This window comes from Struthio camelus, chromosome 2 (genome assembly GCF_040807025.1).
Source record: "Struthio camelus isolate bStrCam1 chromosome 2, bStrCam1.hap1, whole genome shotgun sequence".
Classification (NCBI taxonomy): Eukaryota; Metazoa; Chordata; class Aves; order Struthioniformes; family Struthionidae; genus Struthio; species Struthio camelus.
In genome coordinates, this window is record NC_090943.1 from 35,759,907 (window position 1) to 35,778,460 (window position 18,554).

Consider the following 18,554-nt stretch of genomic DNA (forward strand, 5'->3'; position numbering starts at 1 on the left):
TGCGGATAGTTTCAGTTGGTAATAATAAAAAAATTTTTGATAGAAGGGGGTGACATATACCATTACTGAACTTTACAGTGTCTGTTGTTCCTTTACAGAGGTGAAAATACTTTTTGTTTACTTCATAACTGGTCTTTTGAAGCCTATATTTTCAGAGGAGTTCAGTGCCCTTAGCTTCTGTGGATCTACACCTTTACTGATCAAGAGGAAATCTCGCCATTACCCATTCCTGTGGAACTGAAAAAACACAGTCAAAATCAAAATTGTAACGACTGTTTTGGAATGGGCTGCAGTCATATCTGAATATAAAACTGAGTAAAACAATATGCTTTTACTTTTCAGTTAGTTGCTGAAAGAAAATATAGGAAAATGGCACAAAGATCAGTAACATGGGGCCTGGTCTTCTGTCCTTCAGGCGAAAGTCCCACCAAAAGAAGGTTAATGAAGTAACTTGCCTGACTTACTACCCTTCTATTCTTTTCCTCCCAGAAATCACATTGCAGTGCCTGTAATTCTATGGTATAGTTTCTGGAAAATATTAATGACTACATTTAAAAGAGCCTCTGGTAAATTTTATACATTAAGATAGGCCAGATGGGAGCTATTCTATCTGAAATCAGAAAGGCTCTCAAAGCACACCACATGTTTATTTGTCAAAAGGAAGAAAATACTTCTATCTGAAATACAAGTTCCGTCACATAAAAAAGCATAGTGGAAGTACTGCAAAATCTTAGTGTAAGTGTTCTTTAAAACTTTCCATGTGACAACAATTAAACTGTTCTTATTTCAGAATACATCTGTTCAACTGAATATACTGCAGGATTTTTTTCAGCAAATACTTCCAGAAAGAGATTATTAGAGCATTTCAATAAACAATCCTAAGCTTTGACCACTGGTTACAATACATTTTTATGCTTCCAAGCATCTTAGCTAGACTATATCGATAATGTCTTCTGTTTGCTTATTTCTAGAAACATCATCCTAGTCATTCTTGGACAGGGGACAAGGGCATCTTTGCTAAGGCCTCCAAAACTTACAAAGTGGCTGTCTGTACCACAGGTGTTCTAGAAAACAAGTGTCTATATAGAGGCTGAAGTACTGATTTTGACCTAGCAAACCCAAAATAGACTAACAGGTCCTCACCTGAGAAACCACTTCTCCCTCTGTTTCAAACTGTATAAAGTGAGATCATAAAAACGATAAAACTGTAGCACTGAAATTTATTTCCCAGAGTGGTACAAAATAAGTCAGATTTATTGTGCTGCAATATATACCTGCTTCAGTAGGCTTCTGGCAAGAACTGAAGCACATAAGATCAGGATCTGGGATTTCTAGGGTATGGCATATTGACTTTTTAATATATACAGTTAGAATTTGATTGGTTATATCAGAAAGGAGATATGTACTTTTGGGGGTTTTGCAAGTAATTGCACACAGAAAAGAGGAAGAGAGGGAATATTTCTTACAGCACTTCTAGATAAGAAAAAGTTTCATCTTATAGTTAAACCCATATAAATAAATGGTGAATAAGAACACCAATTAGATACAATATACACAAACGCCACTAGGCTGGAATGATGAAAAGAAAAGGATGGAGAGTTCAACCTGTTGTTGCATAACATTGACCAAAAAGTAGGGTCAAGAAGGTGTATTTATAGATATATAGAAAAGATAATGCTTCAAATCTGGCTAGGTTTTCTCATGCAAGCCTATCACTAACACTGAAACCCAAGCATGATTTGGAAGCCTGCATGAAACGCACACATAAAGTCAATGGAAGCCTTCATGAAACGCTCTATGTAGAACAACGGTCTTTTTAGATTATCACTTTTTCTTATAATGAGCAGTTTTCTCTTTGTGCTTCAGGAAGTTCAGTAATGTGGACTGGGGACTAAGGTACATTTTCATGAGAAATACCATGAAAAATAATATTTCTACTTTTCATGGGTAAGTATCTAGTTTGTCTTGTAAAGTTGACATTATCAAACAGTTTGGGCAGTGAAAATTGAGCCTACAAATGAGAAACAATGCACGTAGTTCCAACATTTTACAAGGACATGTATCACAGTATTGTCAAAGTGACAAAAATGTACATTTTGTTAAAAATTTTAACTGTGAATTGTATAGGACAGTTAGAATTTTATGTAGAATTTTACTGAATATGAAAAACAGCATAGGTGGATTGTTCATCGTCTGCCTTGCTAGAGGAGAGGCCTATGACTCTCTCGGTAATCTATTTCTTGGGAATTGCTATTGAACTTGAATTGTTCCATTTTTTAAATTGATGGGTTATGAAAGATTTGCAAAATTCACTGACTTCTTTATATGAAATAGATGCAGTTTAGATTCAAATACTGGGTAAAAAAAGAACCCAAACTACAGCAAATATATGTGTGACAGAGTCAGGAGATCCTTTTATTCAGTTATATAGCAAAGAAAGCAGAATTTGTACGTTAATGTCAGTGGAATCAAGTGAACCTCCCAAATCCAAAACAATTACCATATTCCAAAAAGATTGTGCATTATTAAATGAAAAATAGTAGTTCAAAGTGAGGTTTCATAGAAATGTGAAAAAGTTGGAGGAAAGTGCAATTAATTTAAGTATACCAAAATGGTGTCTATGGTGATTTTAATAGTGCATAACATGCCACGATAATGTAAGAAATCACATGACATACTAATGAACACATAATACAATTTTCATTTAAAAAAAAAAGTTTTGATATTAGAAGTTGTAAAACACCATCACTCTTCCCTTTGCAATGTTGGTTTGGATTCTCCCCCAGGAAATGGCACATCAAAGATCGCTGGAATTACTCAGCCAAAAAAGGAACATGGTTTTGTAAAAAATGTTTCGGGTTTTTTGACCACCTCTAATGCATATTCACTGTAGATGCAAAATTTTCAGAACTAGTTCCAGAAAAGAGAGGCTATTCTCCAATGCTTTGATACATTGTTAATTTTATTTCGTTTGTAGTAAAGCAAATGTAAATACTGACTGGAAAGAAAGCACAATGATATATAACACTTTAAGTAATTAAGTATACATGAAGAATAAGAGCAAAGCATTACTCACTTTTAACTACACAAATTCATAGAACAACTTCTGTTGAAATAAACCTCTAAAGACCTTTGCTCAAAACAGATCCAGTTAGATCACCTTGCTCAGGGATTTGTCCGACTGAGTTTAGAATAACTCAAAGATGGCGATTCCACAATTGCATTACTTCATGCATTCATGGCCCAGTGCAGTGGTCTTAAATTCCTTGTTGTAAGTGTGACCTTAGATGATTCAGTTTCTCCATTTGTAAAATTAGAATAATTAATCAATTTGTAAAGCAATAATATACTCTATATTTCAAAGAATTTATACTATTGCTTTACTAACGCTATCTAACCAGCAATTTATTTAAAGATGCCATCACTGCAGGATAAATAAATACTTTTATATCTTTGGTTTCCACCACAGGAAGAAAGAAGCTAAAGAAGTAGGCAGGAGCTGCATTTTATACCAACAAACAGTTGGAGTTTGAACAGTTGAAGCGGCCTTAACTGGTACAGGCTGCAGCTATTGGCACCTTCAGCTCCTGGCTTCTTTTTTACTCCTGATGCTGGTGACATTTAGTATGCAGGACTTACCCATTTTTTTATGTTCTCGGCATTTAAATTAATGACTACAGTATGTTAATTTGGTTTACATCTGTCTCAGATTTTATATGAAAATTATTCTTTTTTCTCTTCCATTTTAGAATATAGGTATCTGTAGTCTGTTCAGAACGCCAAATTCTTGGACACCATTCTCATAAGGAACAGTATGTGCATTTCCTATTTCTGTAGTGAATAGCCTCTGCTTAGAAATTCACAAGATAATTCATGCTGTGGAGGACAGAGATATTTTCGCTATGTTGCTTATGATAATTTCAATTCTGATCTGATAAAGAGGTAAGCAAAAATTCCAAAGTAGAGAAATCTCGTTTTCTGCAGCTTTTGCTTCTGCTGTTTTTTTTTAAAGATATTTCCTTGAATTTATTTATGTCTCATAGTGATCCCATTTTTCCACATATGCTTGAACTGCCATGAATTTGCAATGTCATGACACAGGATTTATACATTACACTGTTAAATCAGAGTGAATTGAGTTTATCTCACCTGCCACAAATGTGTCTCATTTCAAAGAATATCATTCATTTTAATTCCCATGGTATCCCTACAGGCATGGTAGCTTACCACTGACATAGTTTAAATTGTGATCTCTGAAATCATGGCGTTCTTTGGAGAAGAATGGCATAGTATTTGAAGTCATACAGATGCTACCCTTTTATGTTAGCATCATTATATATGGCTTTGTCACATATGGTATCCCCATTTAGACACTGGCAGCTTGAGGAATGACACTCAAGACAAATGTCCTAAATGGGGGGATTTTTCCAAGACAAAGCAGAAGAATTATGTGGTGTTCAAAAACTCCAAGAGTAGGAGTACAGAACTGTTCCATTGCTATCTCTTCCTCAACGACCTTCAACAAACCCAATGTACCTTCAGTTTCAGCCCTGTAACACGAAGATAACAAACCACCCTTTACTTAGTACAGTGAGGCTTCAGCACATGATTTGGAAATGCTCTGACAACCTTACATTCCCCAAGACTTGTGAAACAGCACGGTATTTATGCTGGCTGCGTTTGAATGTTTTATTAATGATGTACACCTCAGAGCCAGACTGCGATGCCGTGTGGAGATACTGTTTTGGGATACGGCGAGCACCAGCATCTGTTCAGTCCCACCAAAACGGAAGTGATGGTCCTGGGCCACTGTCACCAGCACCGTGCTCGACCCGCAGGCCCGGGGGCGCTCGGCCTGGCGTACCTGCACCCGCGGCCCCGTCCGGGGGGCTTGTGACCCCGCCAGAGCGAAGCGGAGGGATGGCAGTTTGACAGATCACCTTTCACAGGTGTGCGTCACCTGCCTCGAAAATGTCACACTGCGCCTTCTCCAGCAAACGGTGCCCACCGCGCCGGGAGCTGAGCCCCGAAGGGGAAAACAATGAAGTAGCAGGAATGTAAAGAGCAGGGACCAGCAGCCCTGGGCCTCCTTGCGCCGGGCTGCGACTCAGGGCAGCGCGGAAGAACGCACCTAGGGACCGGCAGGGAGTTTCCCCCCTCTCCACCGTGCACTTCAAGGCGAGGTACTTTCCACTCAGCCCTGGGCACGATTAACCTTTGAGTTACTCTCACTTTGCCCGAAGGGGCGGAAACTCCGAGCAGAAATTACTCGGGGAGGGTGAGAGGAGCGATAAAAGGTGGGAAGGGCAGCAAGTTATTCCGTTGTTGTTGTTGTTGTTGTTTTAAGTAGCTGGTGGTGAAAGCGGACAACCGGCGCCGGGGGGGGGGGGGGTGCGCCAGGGGAAGATCTACCGGCGGGGGCCGGGCAGGGGAGCGGACAGGTCTGAGGCAGGGGAGAGCGCGGGGGCAGCAAGGGCGAGAGGCCCCCACAAACGCCCCGCGCAGGCCTCACACGCAGGGAGGGCGGCGGGCGCCGGCAAGGCGGAGACCGCTGACAGGCCGCCCCACGCCACCACACGGGGCGAGGCGGCGGCGGGGCGGCGGGGGGGAGCCGCGCCGCGCCGCCGCCCTCGCCCCCCCCACCCCCACCCCGCGGAGACCGTTGGCCGCGGCGCGGGCCGGCGGCTGCCGAACAAAGAGGCTCGGGCGGACGCAGTGACTTCATCGCCGGGCCCGGCCCCGCCTCCCTTCCCCCCTTACCCCCCCCCCCGGCGGCCGGGCCCCGGCGTGGAACCTGCCCCGCTGCCGTCTCCTAGCAACGGGGGGACCCGCGGCCCGGGGCGCACCGGCGGCGGCGGCGGGGCCCGGCGGGCGGCTCGGGCGGGAGCGCCGGCTCAGCGCGGCCGGCTGCGCACGGGAGCCTCCCCCGGCCCGCGGCGGCGAGAAGGGGGCCCGGCCGCGGCTCGGGGCGCGACGACGGGCAGCGGGCGCCGCCCCGGCCCTGGCAGCGCCCACCTGGCGGGGCGGCGCGGGGCCCCGGCGGGGCTGCGCGGCGGCGGCGGCGGCGGGGTGGCAGCGCGGGGAGGGCGGGGACAGCGGCCGAGCGGCGGTTGTTTTCGGTAGGGAGGTGCGGGGAGGGCGGCCGCGCTCCTGCCGCTTCTCCCCGCGCGGTGCCAAGAGCCTCCCCGCGGCCGGGCAGGGGGGCGGACAAAAGCCCGTTGTGTGCCGGGCTGGAGGCGGATGGAGGGAGCCGCTCGCCGCGCTCGGCCGGGGCCCCGCCGCCGCCGCCACCGCCGCCGCCGCCGGCGGGCCGCCCCTTGCGGAGCGCGGGGGGGCGGCGGGCGCTGCCCCTGAGATGCGGCGCCCCGCGCCCGCCCTGCCGCCGCCGCTGCCGCCCCGCGCCCTACCTGTGCCGGGCCCGCCGCCGCCGCCGCCCCTCCCCCGGCCCCGCCGCCGCCGCCGCCCCCGCGGGGGACGGGACTGAGCGCGCCGCGCCGCCGAGACGCGGCCACGACGAGAGGGCGAGGGAGCGGGAGCGGGAGCCGGAGAGGTGCCGCCCGCGCCGCATGATGTGGGTGCCGCTGCTGGCGTGTCTCGCCGCGGGGATCGTCTCCGTGCAGAAGTGCCAGCGCGGCCCCGGCCCCCTCCTCGGGGCGGCCCGGCTGCTGGCGGCCGCGCCGGGACTCTGCCAGCGCCGTAAGTTGCCGTGTGCGCCCGGGGCTGCGCGCCGCCTCCCGCGGGGTGCGGGCGGGGTGCGGGCGGCTGCCGCGGGGCGGGCAGCGGGCTCGGAGCTCCCCTGGCGCCGCTGACAGCGGCCGGAGGCGCCGGCGCAGCGGCCCCGTCGGCTGCGGGGCCGGGCCAGGTGCGCCCGGAGCGCTACCTGCCGCGGAAGCGGCCGCCGCAAAAGGCAGGGCTCGCTCGGAGTCCGCCTGCGCCCCGGAGAGCGTAGCCGTGACTTCTGGCTGCTTTCGTGCGGCTGGTGCAAGCGATTTAACCCAAGGGTGTTCAACTTTTTTTGGAGCCTTAAGGGGCTTCCCGCGAGGAGAGGGAGCTCTGCGGGCGCTGGGGACCCCTGCCTTACCCCGCTGCCCTCTGCAAACCTCCTAGCTGCGGCACGCAGACCCCCGGCGGTCACCAGCTGCGGATGGGCAGTTCTTAGGGATGAAAACACTCATTTTTACATCACTTACACGGTGCTTAGTGCTGAGGTTTAGAACGGGGAGAATTAGGGGAAGATTGTTTGCTCTTTCCCTTTACCCTCTCAAAATGGGATAACGTGTGTTGACAGTTCCCTGGTAGATGTTGTACTGGCGGTGACAAGCCCTGAGGTTATAGCAGATAAAAGCTCAAACTGTGAAAGAACTTCTTAAACTATCCTTGCCCTCAGTGTGGATTTTCATGCACGCACTCTGAGAGGAGTTCTTGCAAATGTACCTCAGATCCTGCAACAGTGTGTCAGCCACATCTGTTGATCCATTGTCGTACTACTCAAGTATTTCATAAACAGTCTTATTAACTAGTGGTGATCAGAAATGCAGATCAAGTTGTTAATCACCTTTCCCCCTTTTTTCTTTTTTTTTCTTTTTTCTTTTTTTTTTTCTCCTGTGTGGAGTAAATACATATTCCAAGTTTAAGCCTGGAGTTATTTTAAAATGTTAAGTTGTAACCTCTAAGATTTATAATGGGAACAATGTATTAGTCGTAAGTTCCTTAATGCATATGTGACAGGTTTGTGTCTAATTCAGCCAGATTTGCCCAATGCTGTTAAGTAACAACAGAATGATTTGTCAGCTTTTGTAACATAATTTATTTTGCTTTTTTGGCTTCATATTTTGAGTTCAAAACCAAAGTAAATGTCAATAGGAAAAATAAAATGTACTATTATTAAATTTCTTACGAAACAGGACATCTAGTATTTAGTATTCCAGATTATTTTCTATGCAATGTAATTTTGTTTGAAGGCTAATGGAAACTTATGGAGAAGGCAATTTTGTGCCTCAGTGCAATGTGTCCTTGCTCGTAACTGTAGCTCCTGGGTAGTACATAGTACAACAAATGCGGTTCTCGTTCACAGTACAAATAGTATTCTGTCCTGTGAGAACAGAGTAACATAGGTGAGGATCATTCACAGTGCTTTTGCTCCAGAAAGGTGCTTTCTCCCTTTGCTGTGCTTGATAGTGAAGATAAGCATGAATGATGTGCCGTGGGTTCCAGCAGCTCCTGTGTCAGCAGACAGTTTGTAACTCAAAGAGACCTTGTTTTTCTCCTCTTTATTTGAAACCTCTTCTAATTCATGAAAGCTGAAAGTCACACTGAATTCTTTCCTTCATACATAATCACTTTACGGGCTAGAGCCATACTTGAAGCAAGAAGATTGTTTTGCTTTGTTTCCTTGAATGAACACATGAATAATGTTTTGGAGGGAGTTTTTTTGTTTGTTTGTCTGGGCTTTTGGTTGTTTTGGTTTTTTTTGGGGGGGGGGGTGCTGTTTGCATTAGCTCTATGAGCCAGTGCAGCACACCTGAATTCTTTGAAGGTTGCTCTTACAGAGGCTCCAGGCAGCAGCTCCTTGTATAGCTATTTGGTACGCAGCCTTGTTTCAACACTTTTTTCTGCCTTGACATACTTCAGTGTTGGGCATGGCAGAGCATCATGCTTCTTCCATGTGCCATCAGCAAGTTCAGTTAATTTATCTGCAGAGCTGGCAGTACATGTGTATCTGCTGCAATGAATCTCTTTAAGGAAAAAATAAATGTGAATAAATATGAAGTTACATGGGACATTCAGGCATTCTTGCTGGGGCATTTATTGCTCTTCTTTTTGAAAAATGCATTGTTTGATTCTACCTGCCTGAGTTATTTGCATTGCAGACTGCAGTTTGAGATATGAGTTTCAAGTTGAGAGGAGTACAAAAGGAAACCTCATAACACTGTAAAGTTGCAAGTCCCAAATTAAATGTTCTGTAAGCTCAGATAAAAGGTTAGTATTGCAGCCTTCTACAAAGGCTCCCTTGTTCAGTCTTACCATAGGAAATTTGCAGCTTACTAAGCCAACTAAAACAAATACCTGACATAAGAATGGAACTACTTCAAAATTAAATTTGCCTCATAGTGATTTAGGCAGATCCCAGATTTATTATGGAATACTAAAAAGTGAACAACTAAATAAGTAAACTGATGAGGTGAATAGAAGCTGAATTTTGCAGTGAGACCATGTATATGTATTCTGTTGATCCGTTGTGTAACTATTGACTTCGGTGGAGAAAGTCAGTTCACTTGGCTTGTTCAGAAACTAAACAGATAAAATTCTTTAGTTTTTATCTGCTATGTAAGCATGTGAAATATCTAAGACTAAAATACTATGGAATAATTAACTGGTCAAGATTAAAATAAAACACAGGTACAAATCTGAGCAATGCCTCAAAAATGTTTTTGTGTATATTAAAATTTGAATAATAAGGTGTTTGGTGCTTTCACAGAATCACAGAATGGGTGAGGTTGGAAGGGACCTCTGGAGGTCATCTAGTCCAACCTCCCTGCTCACGCAGGGCCATCTAGAGCATATTTCCCAGGATCGCATCCAAGCGGGTTTTGAATGTCTCCAGAGAATGAGACTCCACAACCTCTCTGGGCAACCTGTTCCAGGGCTCCGTCGCCCTCACAGGAAAGAAGTTTTTCCTCAGGTTCGGATGGAACTTCCCTGTGTTTCCATTTGTGCCTGTTGCCTTTCGTCCTGTTGCTGGGCACCACGGAGAAGAGTCTGGCCTCATCCTCTTGACACCCTCTTTCAGATACTTGTACACATTGATGAGATCGCCTGTCAGTCTTCTCTTCCCCAGGCGGAACAGGCCCGTCTCTCTGAGCCTTTCCTCATAGGAGAGATGCTCTGTTCCCTTCATCATCTTAGTAGCCCTTTGCTGGGCTCTCTCCAGTAGCTCCATGTCTCTCTTGTATTGGGGAGCCCAGAACTGGACACAGCACTCCAGGTGAGGCCTCACCAGGGCTGAGTAAAAGGGGAGGATCACCTCCCTCGACCTGCTGGCAACACTCTTCCTAACACAACCCATTGGCCTTCTTGGCGACCAGCGTACATTGCTGGCTCATGGTCAAGTTGTTGTCCACCAGGACTCCCAGGTCCTTCTCCACCGACCCTGCACTTGCCTTTGTTGAACTTCATGAGGTTCCTCTCCGCCCACCTCTCCAGCCTGTCCAGGTCCCTCTGAATGGCAGCACAGCCTTCTGGTGTGTCAGCCACTCCCCCCACTTTCTTATCATCAGCAAACTTGCTGAGGGTGCACTCTGTCCCTTCCTCCAGGCCATTGATGAATAAGCTGAACAAGACTGGACCCAGGACTGACCCCTGGGGGACACCGCTGGCTACGGGCCTCCAACTTGACTCTGCACCACTGACCACAACCCTCTGAGCTCGGCCATCCAGCCAGTTCTCACGCCACCTCACCATCCACTCTTCTAACCCACACTGCCTGAGCTTACCTAGGAGGATGTGATGGGAGACAGCATCAAAAGCCTTGCTAAAGTCAAGGTAGACAACATCCACTGCTCTCCCCTCATCAACCCAGCCAGTTGTCCCATCCTAGAAGGCTATCAGATTGGTCAAGCATGATTTCCCTTTGGTGAATCCATGCTGACTATGAAATACCACAAATATCTAGGTAATCATTCCTGTGTAAAACTCAAGTATACAGACTTTACATGTGGTATGAGCATGGGGATTGGATAGCATGAAAATCTATCCCTAACTTAAAAGTTATGGATTAGCCACACAATTCTGTTACCTAGTCAGCACTGACAAAACTATAGACCTTTTGAAAGTTAATATTCTCGTCTTTTTTAGTGTCATGTGAAAAGACACATTAGGGGTTTTCAGAAAGTAGAGAGCCTATGATTATAGTAGGAACAAGTGTTAATTGATTTATCCCAGTAGCATTACTTCTAATGCCAAATATAATTCATAAATATTCTCCCTTCTGGTTTTTCACCAGTCTTGTCATACCAGATTCTCATCTGTGTTCACTCTAGTTAGAAAGTTTCATAAATCTTTATTGTGTCACCTCTATAAGGAATAGAAAAAGTCATTCAAACCATCCATGAAAGAAATGTTTTTGAAGAGAGGTGGTCAGGAAATGTTCCTGCATTAAAAAAAAAAAAAAAAGAGAGAGAGAGAGAGGGAGGAAATAAATGATATATTTTAGTAGCTTTAACAGTGTGTTTGCATGTTGATTTCTCATTTTTCTCGTCCATTTCCGCTTAGGGCTTAGTGGAACAGCTCGCTTTTTCTAAGTGTTACAACAACCCAAGAAAAAGAGAAATCCCCCTTTTTTTCTTTTTCCTCAGCCTGCGTGGGTGATCCTTTCCCTAAAGTTACTGGACCATCTTCAAGAAAGCCAGCCTGCGTGTTTGGGAGGGGACATGGTTGTAGGGTTCTAAGGAACAGGGAACAGGAAGATTGCTTATCTATTGATCCTGTTCTTTCTGCTTTGCCTAAGAAGCATATTATGCCATTGGCATGCATAGATTTGGGTTTCAGATTACACGCTTCTCGTAAGCTGTTGCATTTTCATATGACTCTTCTAGGTTTTTATGTGGTAGGCTTTTTTTTAAATTTTATTTTGTTGTGTTTGAAAGTTGAATGAAACCAGTGGCTACGTGTATTTACAATGTTTCCGTACTACAGATGTTTGAGATGGGATGGTTGTGGGAAAAGAGAGGATGTGGGTGGTTTACCAGCTAGAGGAGCAAAAAGCATGCTTTTGGTGCATTAGGAAGGTTGGTGGTATGTTATTAAGGATGTGCTGTTGCAGAAGGAAGTAGTGAAGGCTGCCTGAAGCTTGCAGACAGCAGGAATGCTTTTTATAGCAGATTGAAGAGGCAGTAACTTCTTTTCTTGTCTTTAAGCTTTCAGGAGCCAGAACTGCAACAATAACCAAGCAAGCAGGAGCTATACTTCGTTAGTCAAGAGGCCTGAATGAACAAGTTTAATTTTCCTTTAAAGTACAATCGAAATTTAATTTACCTCTCCAGAGAATCAGTAAGATATAAGAATATGAGCTTTACGGAATGCTTAAGACAGTGAACAAAATCTCCATCAAATAACCATTTATGTTGTTTTATGTTCAATAAAAGGACATTAAAACATGAAATCAATGAGCCTTATAATCTTCCATATACTTCACAAAATGAAGAGATGCTGGAAGGATTTTGCAAGTCCCTAGAAAGAAGTCCATCACAAAATAAGAATATCAGGAAACTTAACTGAAGTTAAAACCACATCACTTCCAGATATTAGCATAGTATAACAGAGAGTTACCAAACCAAGACAATTTTAAAATGGAAAAAACCAGAAGGATGAGTTGTCCATATTAACTGGATTTTGGATTTGGGACAATTTATTAGTTACTAATCTAGAGTGGATGGTGTCAAGAAACACCATCTAATATATATACTGTACTATATATACTATACTAACAAATTATGTTAGTTGACATTGATTACTAATATTTATCAAGACTATGGTTAGAAAGTCTGGTTCATCATTAGCATACTTGAGAGTGAGTCCATAGTAGAAACTAGAGGTACCACTTCTTTAGGATAGGCTGGGCTTAAAAATGTTAACCTCATTAGACAACAGGAATCTGCACTAAATAAATGAGTTATTTTGTTTATGACCAATACCCATATAAAAAACTATCTATAGAAAAAAACTTTTTTTTTTTCCTAAGTATTGGGATAAGTGTATCTTGGGCGGTGACTGGAATTTAGTGAGTTCTGTCAAAATAAGAAGGACAAGCAGAATGACTTTGTGACTTCAGCTTTAAAGTTTGTTCATTGTTCCTTGAATATGTTAATGACACTAAAATCATATGCTATATTTTCAAGAACAATATATGTGGAACTACCTTATGCTTTTGCTGTAACTGGTGGTCCAGATATTTTGGTGTAAAACTAGCTTCTCAAGTTGAATGTACTGAAAATAAAATGCTGGAGAACATTAATTCCTTTTTACTAAGAAACTCTTATCAAATTCTTGAGGCCTCAGACCTTCTCCTTTTACTTATGTGTTCCTTTCCAACAAAATCTGTAGTCAAAGCTCCTGTGTCTTTCCATTACTAATTGCTGACTTCTGTCTAACCAGCTGAAAGATGTAATATTTCTTTTTGATATGCTTAAATAGGCACAATTTATGATGGACAAAGTAGGATATGATCTATTATTCTTTTCTAAGCTCTTGAACTTTATTAACAAATAAAAATCATTTTTCTTGGCAGTTAGCATAAATTGACTTGGGCTATTTAGTTTAGCTTTTGGGAAGGAAATAGGGCTCTAATGAATTAGTTCACTGTCCACTGTAATGGAACCTTTCTTCAAGAAGAAAAGTAAGCGTCTTGCCAGCCATTCAGGATTCTCTCTTGTTCTGGTGGCAGAACAAGAATAACCCCTTGAGCAAAACGTGTTTCAGGATGATAGGAATTTACAGCATAAGAAAGCTGCCAAAAAGCAACTTCTAGCTGAGACTATATTTGCCTAAGCTCAAAAGTTTGCAAAGCTTATAACTGACTTTTTCTTCATTTCTTTCTGTGCTTCCTATGACTTCATTATCGTATGCCTGCAGTAATGTCTGCCTGCTATTACCCATGGTGACAGCAATGAGCCAGAAGTATTTATAATTATCGAAACATATGAAGACAGAGATTTTAGCTGTAAATACTGGAGCAGGAAAATGCTCTAGCTCCAGGCAGGTGGAATAATGTTCTTGGAGGCTGAGTATTTATTGTTTGTAAGGCCCCTCCTCTGACAGTGGGCTTCTTTAGGAATCAAGTTGTTAGCAGCACTATGTTATTGTGTTTATGTCTTAAAAACTTAAGTATTTTTAGTATTTTGTTGTTGTCATAGCTGTATAATAAATACAGCTGCATGTTAATGTGTGGTGGCATCACAGAAGTACTCTAAGTCTGCCTAAACCAGAAACTGCCCTTTCCCAAAATAAATTCTGTTCCTTCTCAGTATTCTAGTGAATTAGGCTAAGTGAATTCTACTTGTTCTTCTGTACTTTAGAGTTAGATTTGTTTCCATTTCATCTCCTCAGGCCGACAGGAGTTAATACTGTACTAAGGACAACTTGCTTCATTAAGATGGCAGTTTTTTGCTGTAAAGCTGAAGGTTAAGTATAACAAGATCTTATCTTCTTGTACAAACAGGACTCCCAGGAAGTAAGAAGACTTGAGACAACTCACACTCTGGCAGGAATGATGCAAAATATCCTAAATAAAATTAATGACAAGCAAGTGTTCTTTTCCAGTCTAAGCAAAAATGTTGAATTGCATTTTGCTTCCAGAATGTTGGGGAATGACTTCAGAACATTAAATAAATTACTACCTGTTTAAAATCTTGAAGTTGCATATTTGAAGGTTTGCCCTTATAGAGCATTTAAACTGCACCTGCAATACATACACATATGTGAATATTTCATTGCAGAAACCCAAGCAGAATCATGCATTCCAACAGTGTATGTGCACAAGCAGTTATAGTTAGTTTGTGAGTCTACATATTTTATAGACTGCAGTCATGTTTTATGTAATCTTGGACCCAAAATTATGTAAACCTAAATGGCTTATAAAAACCTAAAATGGAGGATGGGCAGCATCTGTTCCTAGACAGGTTTGGCTGGTGTTTTTCTCAGTGTTTGTGAACAATGCATATATCGCCTATTTGAGAAACTAATTTCCCAGGATTATTTTGGAAGATCTGTATATTCATTAATTTTTAGTTTGTATATTCAGAAAAGCACTGTAGCTTAACCCACCTTTGAAAGACTTGTTTCAGCTGTTAATCATCAAACTGTATTTTAATAAGCTCTTATGCTATGTTATTTTATAGTTAATTAAGATATGACAACCTATGAATGTTTCTTCATTCAAAGAGCGTAAAAAAACCCCAAAAATACTTAAAAGAAAATCCCAGAAATTTTTTGCCACATGCTATTTGTCTCATGGCCAATAACCATATTCTAAGACTTAAAATTCTATTGAAAAGCAAATTACCAAAATAACAAATACCAAACAATTTATATTCTAGAATGCAATAAGATTTTTAAAATAGCCCTGCTGAGTATATCTTCTTCCAAAACTTATGCGTTAGACACAAGTGCTTAACGAGTGGTGGTTATGCTCTCTGATACCAGTCTTAAGTTTCCTAATGGTGACTATAAATAACATATTATGTGTTTACTATTTTGTTTTAACCCTGAAATGTCTTCCTAATACATACATACATACAGTTTTTGGATTGGGGTATTTATTTTGTTTCAGAAAAAAAAGATGTAAGCGCACAATTTAGTTTTCATTTTGTGTTCAGAATTGAGGCACTGGTTCCTCTAGATTTTCAGGTTTGAGCAGTACTGTCTGAAATATGGAATAATTTTATTCTAGTCACAATATAGACAGATATAAGTAAAGTAAGTAAAGTCAGTTGTTTACATTGCTATGGATTAAGAACGCTCACCGAGGCGGTGAGTGAGGATCAGCAAGCCTGTGGTAATGCATCATCTGAAGAAATAGCTCTGTTACCTCTCCTCTGCACTGGTTCTGGGTTTGTGAACGAAAATGCAGCAGCAAGCTGAGGTAGTGCTCTTACAAGGTAGAAAGCAAGAAGATGGTAAAGACTAGACATACAATAGAAAGCTTGACTAGAGGGATTTAGTGTTGAGGTCCTGGCTTGAGGAGGTGGAGCTATACAAGGTACACCTAGGGCTTACCTTTTATTCAAGGTCAAACTTCTTAAAATAGGCAAAAAATAGTTATTTGGGTCCACCTTTGCATGCGTCATCATCTTCAATTTAGGTAAACATTCACAGAATCACAGAATGGGTGAGGTTGGAAGGGACCTCTGGAGGTCATCTAGTCCAACCCCCCTGCTCAAGCCAGGCCATCTAGAGCATATTTCCCAGGATCGCATCCAAGCGGGTTTTGAATATCTCCAGAGAAGGAGACTCCACAACCCTCCACAACCTGTTCCAGGGCTCCGTCGCCCTCACAGGAAAGAAGTTTTTCCTCAGGTTCAGATGGAACTTCCCTGTGTTTCCAATTGTGCCCGTTGCCTTTCGTCCTGTTGCTGGGCACCACGGAGAAGGGTCTGGCCTCATCCTCTTGACACCCTCTTTCAGATACTTGTACACATTGATGAGATCGCCTGTCAGTCTTCTCTTCCCCAGGCGGAACAGGCCCGTCTCTCTGAGCCTTTCTTCATAGGAGAGATGCTCTGTTCCCTTCATCATCTTAGTAGCCCTTTGCTGGGCTCTCTCCAGTAGCTCCATGTCTCTTGTATTGGGGAGCCCAGAACTGGACACAGCACTCCAGGTGAGGCCTCACCAGGGCTGAGTAAAAGGGGAGGATCACCTCCCTCGACCTGCTGGCAACACTCTTCCTAACGCACCCCAAGATACCCTGGATACCCAGGATATAATATACAATATTGTATATTATATCCAGGAATATACTTATGATTCTAGATTATTGGTGTGTTAGTTGCTCGTAATGCTTACTAATGCTTAAAAAAATGATATTATCAGTGAAATATGACAGCAGCCATTCTAAGCTTCGCTGTAGCAGTATTCAGTATAAGCAGACTGTATTCAAGCTGTCCAGCTCCTAGGGAGATTCTACAAGGTGCAAATGACTAGGGTATGATAATTACCATGTTCATATTCCCTCTTAGGAAACAAGAGAGTTAACACAGCTTCACACATCCTGAAGTTCCTTTTAAATCAAGGGATTTAATAAAAACAGATTTAAAGTTTGTGGTTTCATATGCTCTGCATTTTTACGGGTGCAAACAGGGCCATCAAACTTGTGACATAGCAGCTGGTGGGTGTGGGAAATGAGAGCCTTCTAATGACACAATCAGATACAATCAAATTATCATTTATGTTTTTATTTACAAGGAACAAAATAAGTTGGTTTCAGAAACTGAATAGTCTTTGACTCATTCTTTGCAGGCATGGATTGCATCAACAAAATTTAACCATCCCTTGTAAAAGCAGGAAGTTTAATAGAAAGGAGAGGCTGCAAGTAGGGCTGGCCAAGAAACAACAACTGTGTGTTATGAAAAACTCAAGGTTACATTGCTTGTTTTCATTCTGTATTGTGGCTTGGGAACAAAGTCAGTCTAGGGTAGTCACTAGCTCTCTCTCCCACATTCAAGGTCATATCTGAAGCTGTGATTTGAACATTATATTTGTGCATCCTAACTGCTATACTAGTAGCTATTTTGGGGTATTATCTTTTCCCGAAATGCTACTTCATGCACCTTTCTGACAGAAAACAAATTCATGAAAAGGATATATTTCCAAGAAAAACTTGAGTTTATGTGAATTTATACTTTCCCATGGAAAAAATGGTGAGGTTTCTATTCTCTAAGCTTTGCTCTTGAATAATATCCAATATATATTTAACTGAACTTTTTAGAGAAATGAAGCAAAGAAAGACATAAGTAACCCCACAGAGGCTTCAGAAGTGGCTTCGTGAAGCCTAGTGTCCATATCATGTCTTAATCATGGTAGTGTGCACGGTCTGCACACTGCTCAGGAACTCCACCTCTATATACCATTAAATAACAGGCTTCTGATATGTTTGCTCTTCCCCATCATCAGGCATGAGCTGTCCTTTTCTGTTACAGCTTTCCTAATGCTGTGTCGACAGAGGTCTCCCCCTTTCCTCTTCAGACCACCATTATCTGATAATGAAAAGCGGGGAATAATACTATAATACTCTTTTGTCTTGGTTAGCTGATATCCAGCATCAGTTCTCTTGAGTGTTGTTGCTCATACCTTGTGAAGTGTGAAAAAAAGGAAGGTCTTAGTAATTTCACTGCACAGTTTGCAAAGTCATGAACTCTGGTACACTAAGGAGGTGGACATTTTGATAGCTTTTTAAAATCATTTCTGTTACTATCAGTAATGCTCCTCATGTTCATAAGGCAATTTGTTCATATGGTAATTTTTTTTACTCTTTAGGTCTCAAAATGAATTTTAAGTTTTGTGGCCATTTTCATTTCACCTTCAAATGCAGATTAACTGAGATACCTCAAAGCTATCAAGGGGACAGTGACAGAGTTTGGAGTGGAAACCCGTATTAGTCATCAGGACTTGTTCACTAGTGATGCTTTTCACTGTATTTATCTGGATATGCATACTTACTTCTTATTTATGCCTTATTTGTATGTTTTATTTTGTTTTGTAACCACATTATGTTTTTATCTCGTTCAGTAAACGCCGCTTTTCTTTTAAGGAACGCTAACTTTTTTTTGAATGATTAATAAGAAAAGAATACCTTTTTTTTTTTTTTTAATGGGAAGGTGTTCTCGTTCACTTGCCGTGCTTACAGGCATATTTTTCATGGGCTCAGGATTTAACAGTGCCAGTCAGGTTTGGCACTTTCTTTTGTTCATCTTCTTCTTTATAGCAAATATATGTCTCTTACATACTCGGTTTGGGTTTTGCTGCTGGTATTTTCAAGTTAACATATAACTTAGCTGTTGTCT

General features: G+C 42.6%; 1 protein-coding gene across 4 annotated transcripts in view; it reads left to right on the top strand.

Moving 5' to 3' along the window:
* The first annotated feature begins 6,483 nt into the window (after positions 1–6,483).
* Positions 6,484–18,554, top strand: part of ITGB8 (integrin subunit beta 8) — a 51,485-nt gene continuing 39,414 nt past the window's right edge. For 2 of the 4 annotated variants that reach the window (XM_068935054.1, XM_068935055.1), the window contains exon 1: positions 6,485–6,696. In XM_068935054.1, the coding sequence (XP_068791155.1) occupies positions 6,567–6,696 (130 nt within the window). In that variant the 5' untranslated portion in view covers positions 6,485–6,566. Of the gene's footprint in view, positions 6,697–18,554 lie in introns of all 4 variants that reach the window. The other 2 variants (XM_068935058.1, XM_068935057.1) reach the window with 2 other exon arrangements.